The sequence below is a fragment of the Sinocyclocheilus rhinocerous genome, unplaced genomic scaffold, assembly GCF_001515625.1.
Source record: "Sinocyclocheilus rhinocerous isolate Xijiao unplaced genomic scaffold, SAMN03320098_v1.1 scaffold756, whole genome shotgun sequence".
Classification (NCBI taxonomy): Eukaryota; Metazoa; Chordata; class Actinopteri; order Cypriniformes; family Cyprinidae; genus Sinocyclocheilus; species Sinocyclocheilus rhinocerous.
In genome coordinates, this window is record NW_015662039.1 from 811395 (window position 1) to 822500 (window position 11106).

An 11106-nucleotide genomic window follows, 5' to 3' on the forward strand; every position below is an offset into this window, starting at 1 on the left:
TAATTATCATTAAGGATATATCGAATGTCATTAGTTTGTATGGGAGCATTAAAAAGAGAGGAAGTAGAATCTGAAAAATGAGGGGGGAAATGCGAATAATATTTAAAAAAAAGTTCCCCTGCAAAAATAAATAAAACTTCAATGCAATGTTAAAACAGGCCATATACAGACTCTAGCACAGAGATTATTGGTTCATATGCTCTCGGGGTCGCTCAGTCTGGCCACCCAAGTGCTAACAGGGTTCTGACATTCTCCTGGCTGTAAAAATAGAAGACCTGCCCTGGCCTGCTCTGACCTCTCCACCTACAATCACAATGTGTCGTGACGTGTCTGCAGACAAGAGCATCCCTAAACACATATACTGATCCCACTGCATCCCCTAACTAAATTATCAAGTAGCTTAAAATCATTTGAAAACCTGATGCACTTCCATTCAACAGAGAACCAAAAGATTTTTTGTTCTTGTTGTTCACAAATGGCCAGTTTCCTAATCACAACTCAACTTCTACCTCCAGTTCACTAAGTTATAGTACATTAGAGGTCGTCTATATGCTTGTGTGTTCCTGGAAGTAGAAAAAATTTACTTACTCAGTCATTCAACGAGCAGGAAAGCCACTGAATTCAATATATATATATATATTTTTTTTTTTTTGATAATGAACGCTGTTTTTATGAACTGATAGAGAAAGGTTCCTGCATATGGCTTTCATGGTTTTGAGTTTACAGGTTGGATGTGAAAATGATGAACTGGTTCACTGAAAGAACCTGCTCACTGATCATGTCAGTTAAAGAGAGCATGACTCTAATTTTGTGTCAGTAAAGCCAAACTCACAAACACAGCAGTGTTGAAATGTGGTAAACATGAGTGGGTGAGGCCAGATGGAGTAAACATGTTCTTGTCTAAGCTTGTGAATTCTTTACATTTCATCCCTGTGTATGTTTCTATTGATGGCCCTTAATGATTCTCACATTCTTCATCTCAAATGAATAACAGCAACATTTGGTAATTGAAGCAAACTTTCTTCTCCCTTTCAGGACAGATAATTGAGAAAATATGTTAAGTCTCCCAGAAATTCCTCAAATTAAATATTTATTAGACTTGCCTTGAAAACATCACCATGCCAACCTGGGACATATCAGTGTTTTCCCCAAATGTACGTGCAGCTGTAAAATACACTGGAGCAGATGATTCCAGGATTCTTGAATGTGAACAGAGTATTTTATCAGCTCAAAAATGTGAGGCACTTGCCAGTTGTACACAGTGAAAAACATTCTCTGCTGGCCTGGAAGAAAAACACCACTGCAGGTGGGACGTGACTAACAGTGCTGCTTAAAAATGACCTGCTATATAAGAAAAAGAAATCATGCTTTTAGTCAAAATTATTACATGCAAAGTCAAAGTTGAGTGACAAAAATATTAAATTACGGCATTAAAAAGTCAAAACTATGAGATACCGAGCCATAATTATGATATAAAAAGACAAAATTTTGACAGGAAAATGAAAATTATGACACTAAGTCATAATTATGAGATAAAGTCAATTATGACATACTAAGTAATAATTATGAGATAAGAAGTCAGTTACTACATACTGCAATAATTATTAAATAAAAAGGCAAAATTTTGAAATAAAAAGTAAAAGTTGACTATTTCATAATTATGAGATAAAAAGTCAAAATGATGTGAAAGTCAAAATGATGACACAATAAGTCATTAATTATGAGGTAAAGTCAATTATGATATACTGTCATAATTATAATATAAAAAGTCCAAATTATGACATACTAAGTAGAAATTATGACATATTGTCACAATTATGAGATAAAAATAAAAAATCCTGATTATGATCTGAAAAGTCAAAATTACAACATGTGAAGTAATTAATTATGAGATAGTCGAAACTGACACACCGATTAACATGAATTCATAATTCACAAAATTGACAAAAGGCAAAATTATTAGATAAAATGTCTTAATGACATAAAATTATAGTCCAATTATGACACCTAAAATTAGCCTTTTTAATGCCATTATGACTTTATCTCATAATTTAGTTATGAGACTGTAATAATTTTGACGTTTTATGTCACCATTCTGATTTACCAAGGCAGAATTGGGCTTCCACAGAAGATTGATAGTTTGTAGATGTGTAGATATTCTTGTAGTGTTGTACCTGTCTTTGACTCATGAAATAATCCCCAGTAGAAATTTCCAGACTCCAGAGTGATAAAGACCAGAAATATGTGGGGTTTGATTCCCGCCAACACTATCATTGACCTGTTTTTATTGTGAATGCATTATACTCTGCAGCATGAAGGACCTTAGCATTACTTACATTCCTGGCTGCCAGGGGCTAGTGAGGGCTTTTTGATCTCTCTTTACAAGCGGCCACGTCTGAGCGATGTTAATTGAAAACCCAGGGGGATTTCAATGCTGACTACTTGCATCCTACTGAGTGGCATCAAAAATATCCCACCATCAGCAGTTCTGTAGTCTCAGCTGGAGAGCACTGCTGTATGAAAGACTGACCCAATGGGTCGGTCTAATTGACCTGTAGAAGTAAATTAGCTAAATTATGATCAGAGGCCTCATGTAGAGGGCTCCAGTTACTGTATGCTTGGATTTCATGTTGGGACCGTTTGTATGTAATCATTGGAAAATATCTAAGATGATGTATTTAATAGTGCTGCATGGACATTATATATATGTATTTATAGGTGAGGACATTTTGTCAGTCTATTATGCTTAATATTTATATGGCATCATGCCCACTACAGATATGTTACAGAAATTAGATATATTTCTTTAGATATTTTTCTTATGTATTTTTACTTTCATCATGGACAAACACATGATTGTTTCTGGAAACTTGTTGAATTGCACCTGGTTAGCACGAAAGAATAAGATTAACATGGACATTACTGCTTGATGCCTTATGAGGGAAACTTTTTTCATTTAGATAAAACTGAACAATGAAGTCTATTTGAAATAGATCTTAAAAAGGTTTGTACTGGAGTCCAGGTGTTGTGTACACATGGTCCATGAGAAAGGACTGCAAAAACACAAGCACTGTTTTGAATGGGGAAAAAAAAAAAACCTGAAGCAGCAACAGATCTCACATAACTGAAATGCTATCAGTGTTTTTACAGTCACTATCCAATCTGGAAAAAGATCATCACAAATTATTTTCTAACAAAACACATGGGTATGTTTATTATTAATAAAAGTGACATACAAAAACAACATTTAGACCTTATGAGAGAGCTGGGAATGGCTAGAGTCTTTATTATTGTTATCTTTTTCAAGGCTTCATGAAGTTATATTTTAGTGTATGATTTCTAATTTCACGTTGTATCACTGTGATGAGTCATCTAACCATTTATTTCCATCCCACTTCAAGCTTCTAGTCACACCTCTTCCTGACAATCATGTTCACCATTGTTTAGCACTGTTCATAAGTAAAATAATCATAATCATAAGCAAAAAGAGAAGTGTGCAAGATATTATTTTTATTTGACCTGATTGTGTTCAGAAGTGCTTAACCAACATTATTTGAATTTGAAAGAACAAGCACAGACTCTTACTATGGAAAGTGAGATTAAGATATGAAAGTAAATGACACCTGAAATGTATCAGATTTCCAGTACAATGAAAGAGCTGAGCCTCAAAATAGCATTAAGATAATGCAAAGATCAAAGTTCAGAGCAAGACAGGACTATATGACTCTTTGTGGACCACTGATGCTAAAGAATGCTTTATAGCGAGATAAGCACTCTTCTTTTGGCACAGGGAAATATGTCTGCATATAAATGCTTTTAAATAATTTAAATAATGAGAGCTGAAGTATGCAATGGAAATTTAGCTTCACTACTGCAGTTTGTGATTTTAAATTATTTTCCTCATCCCAGTTTAATGTTTAGACACAATCATAAGTCCAGAAGTTGATTGATTTCCCAGAGAAGAGTAAGCATTGTTGCTCTTGTGGTGATATGAAAATATTAAACCAGTTTGAAAATAACGATTATTTTTGCAACTCCATCTGGTGGTAGTTGCACAGAAAATGCACAGTTCAAATGAATACATTTTTGAACAAATTTATGATTTTAATATTGTGAAAGTATAAAATTACTCAGACCTCTCTCTTTGTTTGTTCTGCAGGTAAAGGGGATATTGTTTTGGATAATGATGTTGTACTGACAAAAATGAAGCTCCTCAACAACGTCCCTGAGAAACTGCTTAATGTTGAGGATTCCATTTCAACCATCTCCATTTCGATGTCTGAGCAGGATAACACAGAACCTCTCCAAGCTGATGAGGTGATCTCTGTCCAAAGCGCTGCTCCTGAGACCACTGTCCCTGAATCAAAAACAGACTATCTATCTTCTATTTTTGCAGATTCTGAACTTCCAAGATTGTATAAATTTGAATCTGAGGACTCTGGGGTAGAAATGACTAGTGGAGCAACTTCTCCATCCACCCCAACTGGTTCAGAGCAAAGCTTTGTGGTCCACAGTAGGGAGTCTTCATGTGACTCTGGCAACTTGAACTCTCCTGTACCTGCTGACAATCCTCTTGAAGACAGTTCAGTCTTCTTAGAAACTGAACAAACGTCTTGTAAGTGTGCTAAACAAGACACTCTTACCATCCTGGGAGACAGAACAAAGGAAGAGAATGTTGATGATGATTTGATAGACATCACAGCAGATTCAGAGAGGTCCGAGGACAGAACCCTGAGGAATACCATGGAGAACTGTAAAGATGCAATTGAAATCATGGCAGTACAGGAAGAAATAACAGACACTGCAATGGCTGAGGACACAATGTCAAGGAGCCAGTGTTCTATAGAAGCTTATGATGGCAAAACAGGATCTGAATTTCAGCAACGGCCTTTGAGGAAAAGTACAACCAGCGACAGTCTGGATGAGTACATGGAAGAGTGCTGCAGGCTAAGTGAGGTAGTCAACAGTTTACATGTCTTTTATTGTTATTTACTTGACGTCATTGTGTTACATCTGTTTTTATATAAACAACAACGGTCAGTCTTATTGCAAGCATTTAAATGTGATATAAACAAGAACATTATGCTGTTTTTCCTCACTTCTATGCATTACACAGCATTTATTGGAATGGGAGCATTATTTAAAAAAAATCTTAATGAAAATCTATCAGAAACAAGGCATGCACTATAAAAAATTATTTTCTAAATTAGTACTTTACATATTTGGTATATTAAAATATATATGATATCAGGAAATTGAATTAGTTTTCTTTGCCTTTTTTTTCCTTTTTTTTTTTTTAAGCATAAATTTACCCAAGTTTATGCTTAAAATAAGAAAAAAAAATGCAATTGATATGCAGAAATGTATATAAAATAGAAGTAAACATTTTACAGAATGTTTAGCCATTTTTACTGGAAAGCGAGGCAAAAATGCTGATCAATATATTTTTTTGCAGTGCGATCAAGAGACCAGCAGTGTAAATAGTGCCTTTGAAATTAATTTTCAGAGATACACTTCTGAATATCAGAGTGAAATACTCTTCCTGTCAATCAAGTTCACAATGATTGTTTACCACTGCTAAACATAACGTAATCCAAAGGAAAAAAAACACCAAGAGAAGAAGCTCATTAAAGATTGAGGAATTTGCAGGATATAGTTTTTCATTTATTTATCCTAATTGCATTGAGAGATGCCTTAGTGAAGAGTGTCAGACTGAATCACTCATTGTCAACATGGTAAAATGAATAGCTTCTGTTTACAGTTTAGAAGCACACACACATCCTTTCTCATTAGCCATAATGACGGTCTTTCCATAACTTGACGTCATCAGCTCATCACTGAATGTGCATACTGTGACTAAAAAGGAAAACAGGATAAAAGTCTTCCTGTGAGCAGTGTTTCCGTAGATTTTTTTCCCTAAAGAAACTGCTTCTTTCAGCATTTTGTCCCTGAAATGAAAATACATAGCTAATGGCACACCTCAGCTTGTTGCCAAGCATCGTTCTGTTTTAATATTCATATGAATATTTTTGACATATCACCTTTAACCTATCTAGTATGATCATATCCAATGTGTTCTTAAACACAAAGCAAGCTGAAAATGCATGGTGTAAGATATGTAGACATAATTTGTCTTATGGCATGATGTAAAACTAGAGTAAATAATAGAATAGTTTATCTCTTTTCATGGTATTGGAATAAACAACTATGTCTTTTATATATAGAACAGCATTCCATTTAACAAAAGGCTTTGGTTGGTCTACATAGCCTGAATCATCTGTTTTTTCTTCAGTGGTTACACAAAATTGTTTAAAGGGGTCATATGATGCTTTTTTTTAAAGATCATTATTTTGTGTATTTGGTGTAATAGTAGTTCACCCCAAAATGAAAATATGCTGAAAATGGACTGATCCTCGGTGCCTCCAAGATGTAGATGAGTTTGTTTCTTCATCAGAACAGATTTTAGCTCACCATTGGATCCTCTGCAGTCAATGAGTCTTCATAATGAATTACTAATTATTTGGATCAGTATTCTAAAGTGAATAAAATGATAACTCTCTAGTAATGACTAAAATCATTGTTTTAGTCAAGCGATTGGGGGTTTTGTAAGGTTCTGGAAAATAATTCCTTTTGCTTGATAACACTTGAGTCATTACTAGTGGGTTACCATGATCTTCACTTATTTAGAATACTGATCCAAATTATTAGTAATTCCTTTAGAAGGATGTAGTAACACTTGAATCATTACCATCCAAAACCTTACATATACCTCAAAAGCTTACGTCAGCCAATATTAGGAAGTTATCATGCTTTTCACTTTAGAATACTGATCCAAGTAATTAGTAGTTCATAAGTATTAATTATGCGTAATACTTGAGTCATTACTAGTGGATTAACATGATCTTTATTTTAGAATTAACCCATTTATTCTAAATTTTTTTCTCAGACATGAAAATATCAAAATGATGTGTCATTAGTAACCCCTTGACATAATCAATATATATATATATTTTTTATTTTTTAATTTTTTAATTTATTTTATTTTTTTATGGAAAACTGTGTTTTATGGTTGGTCACAATTGTGACCGGTGGGATAATGTGTATACTGAAATTAAATTATTTCTGCAGTCATCAAAATTCTTATATATATCAGCTCAGTTATTAACCCATTTTAAACTATTTCATCACATTCTATGGTTACTATTATACATAAAACCATTATACAACACTGAATAGGTATACTAAGATATATATAAAAAAAAGTTAGTATCCCACCGGTCACTATTGTTGCCATCAACAAGTTTACTCATTCTATGACCACAGTCAACAAAACTGAATACTTGTGAATTCATATATTAATACTAGACACCTTAAAGATAATGTGTACCAGCACTAAAACACCAGCCAGTAACATTAGAGCTTTATAAATGAAAACTTTCTTTACTGTCACTATTGTGACCAGTGGGATTAAATGGTTGTTAATTATACATTATACATAATTCACATTAATTATAAACCTGTATATAGTGGGTCTCTGGGATATATGAAAAAAATAGTAGTTACTGATTAGCTAATCGTGAACTACCACTTTCAACTGAGCACTATTACTTTCTAAATCATTAATTAGAGTTTCTTGTTAGTTAATAGTATAGTTACTAGAATGTTAATAGTGCATTAGTCATTTGTTCCTATGTAATTAGTTAATGACGGAGCGGTATTCTAAAGTGTTAGCCATATTTTAACAAACTATTGTTTCTGTCTAAAATAAATTTAAATTTATAACTAAATTTAAAGTTCTTTTGGATTTGAATAAATAATATTATGAAAAAAAAATATTAAAATGTACTGAATTATGTTCAGATAATGCAGCTTTGTTTTAGAGATACTCAAATCAAAAGCTTGTGTTTGCATTTTGAGTGTTTCGTTTCTAAATGTGTCTTAAATTCTTTTTAAACTCTGAGCAGCCAACAATTCACCACACAAAACACACTGTGGTCGGCATAAACCATGTTTATCCTTGTTACATGGGAACAAGTTTTTAACAGTCTGGGTCACATTTTGCCTTTAGTAGTTTTTCCATGCTTTTTAATGATGAAGGCACAGCACTAACAAGTAGGCCTATATAGTAATCATAGCACTTTTTTCTCTGGATTCTGCTTTCTGCTACCCAATAATAACCCATCTTTAATTTCTGTGTCACACACCAATTGAGAACTGTTTAATTTGGATTGGTCAGTCTTTTATGGACTGTGGCAACCATGTGGTATATCTAATGATGTAATTGCTGATAACCACTATAGCCACGAAAGGTCAATGAGTGAGATTGTGTGTTGGAGTACAGTATACTGAGAGCTGAGAGGATGTAGTGCGGGGTGCGCTATAGATCTCTCCCCTTTTAACGCGGCACATCACACAGCACCTGTTCATCTGTGTTGAGAGAGCATGCAGATGGCAGCGGCGATTACAGCTGGAACAGCCAATGCCTCTCATCTGGACTGTGTCCCTCAGTCCGCCATACTCGTCCAAGCCTCCCTGGATGCATCAAACAGGTGTCAAATAGCTCAAATTACTCACATATTTACCCAAATAATGCCTCTTTGATAGCTCCTTTTGAGACCCTTTATTTTTTTTTCCATATTTGCAGAAATCAGGTAACACTTTAGAATAGGGGTCCAGAATAATGCATTAGTTAAGCATTAATTAATTTTGGTGGCCAGTGACTGGACGTTTTTTGACGAATGGTGGACTTTATGGGAGCTGCGATGACAGGTTGCCGGTGCGGTAAACTCGGCCCTCATCATCACCTGTCACCAAAGCTAATAAGATAATTCCCTTGCCTGTTAAATGGAGCTCTGTGGCCTGAGGAAGAGGATATTGAAAAGGGACTATGAGCTTTTTTCCCATCCGCTTCAAACATGGCGACTTCAAAGGGCCTCTCTCCCTCTCATTTCTAATCTAATTTGTTCCCAACTTATGAGGGTAGGAAGGACACAGAGCTACAGTGAAGATTTAAATGTACAGCAGGTGTATGCCAATCACAATAGACTAATGGAATACTCTTTTTTTCATAGCTTCTGCACTGATTTGTGGGGAAAAAATCTATAGAATGGATTCAAACAGGGTAAATGTGTTAAATGGATCTGAGAGTGCTATGCTTTTTAAAGAGATAGTTTAAGAAAAAAATCAAAATTCGGTTATCTTTTACCCACCACCATGAAACAATGTCACAGTGTTATGGACTCCATTGAAGAAAGTCACACCCCTGTTAAAAAAAACAGCATATGCTGTTTTGAAGCATGGTAGCTGGTTAGAGCTGGTCCTTAGCTGGTCCTGAGCTGGTTATGAGCTGGTTTAAGCTGGTCCTCTAGGTTCATCCTAAGCAACTAGCTCCTGCTCAGGACCAGCTTAAACCAGCTCATGACCAACTAATGACTAGGGGTGCGCCGACCCGATATTCAGTATCGGTATCGCTCCGATACTGCCACTTTCTGCTGGATCGGGGGATCGGTCAAGTGTTCTGAGACTGTTTAATGTGAGGTAAAGATGAATATTTAAATCGTTAAATTCAAGTTCACTTAAACTCTTCGCTCCGCTGTCATCCTCCATTCAGCATTCAAACTGCGTTCGGTTACTACAGTTAAGACGACAAAACTCTCTCTAGGATGATACAATGTTCCTATTATTATACTTGATCTGTAGATAAAGATCTATGGTTTTGCATAAAAGGACTTTATCTTGCTACATTATAAAGTAAAGTTTTCGTGCACTATATTTCAAGTGTTCTGAAGCTGTTCCATAGTTCAATGTGTGGTACAGATGAATATTTAAGTCATTAAATTCAAGTTCACATAACCTCTTTCCGCTGCGGCTGTCTGTCATCCTCCATTCAGCGTTCAAACTGCGTGTCGTGTTCGGTTACAGTCGAAACAATGGAACTCTTCAAGAGCGCACAGTAACTGAGGTTTAAAACTGTTAAAAGAAAAGGCTAAATAAACTATCGCACAGATATAATACACTACGCATCAATATGTCTCTTCCCTTTGTGCTTTGAACTTTTCTATGCAGAGCGCTGCGCGCTGTGACTCCGTGTTGCATCAAGCGCATCATTCTGCGCACGGGATGCGCATATGCGCTTTATGCCGCTCTGTATTGGAGCCTTTCATGTTATAATACTTTTGCGCCGTTGATCAACCAGATTAGATAAACCAACCAGATGACCAACCGGACTAGATAAACCATTGATCTTTATCTTCAGATCAAGTATAATAATAGGAACATTGTATCATCCTAGAGAGAGTTACGTCGTCTTAACTGTAGTAATTAGATAAACCAACCAGATGACCAACCGGACTAGATAAACCATTGATCTTTATCTTCAGATCAAGTATAATAATAGGAACATTGTATCATCCTAGAGAGAGTTTCGTCGTCTTGACTGTCGTAACCGAACAGGATGCAGAGTTTGAATGCTGAATGGAGGATGACAGCGGAGCGAAGAGTTTAAGTGTACTTGAATTTAATGACTTAAATATTCATCTGTACCTCACATTAAACTATGGAACACAGAACAATTGGAATATAGTGCACGGAAACTTTATGGTGCTTTATAATGATTTTGTGCCTTTCGTGGGGCTTAACAATAACACAGAATAGTATACGCACTATTTCTTATTTGGATCGGTCTTGTCCAGCAGAAAGTGGCAGTATCGGAGCGATACCGATACTGAATATCGGATCGGCGCACACCTAATATTTATATATAATTATATTTACTTGTTTTTCATGAATGTATATTACAATACAAAGAGCAATGTGTAACATTATTGTAATTATTGTGTTTTTGTAGAGTAACTTTTGCTGCTGAATTTTCCACTAACCTAGTTTATAATAGTATTTTTAGTATTTTTTATGATTATATATTTTTTAATTTGTTATTTTTCTTTATAATGAAGTTGTCTACATTTAGTAGATTGTGTGTAACACACAAAAGAGTGATGAACAGGTCAACACACACCGAGGTATAGAAATGAAAAAATAAAACTGTGCTGGTATCGGATCTGTATCGGTATTGTCCGATACTCAGAACTTTTGGTATCGGATCGGGAT

General features: G+C 35.1%; 1 protein-coding gene across 3 annotated transcripts in view; it reads left to right on the forward strand.

The window, feature by feature from the left end:
- Positions 1 to 11106, forward strand: part of LOC107727387 (uncharacterized) — a 36533-nt gene that overhangs the window by 3920 nt on the left and 21507 nt on the right. For all 3 annotated transcript variants that reach the window (XM_016537246.1, XM_016537245.1, XM_016537247.1), the window contains exon 2: positions 4160 to 4956. In XM_016537246.1, the coding sequence (XP_016392732.1) occupies positions 4160 to 4956 (797 nt within the window). The remainder of the gene's footprint in view (positions 1 to 4159; positions 4957 to 11106) is intronic.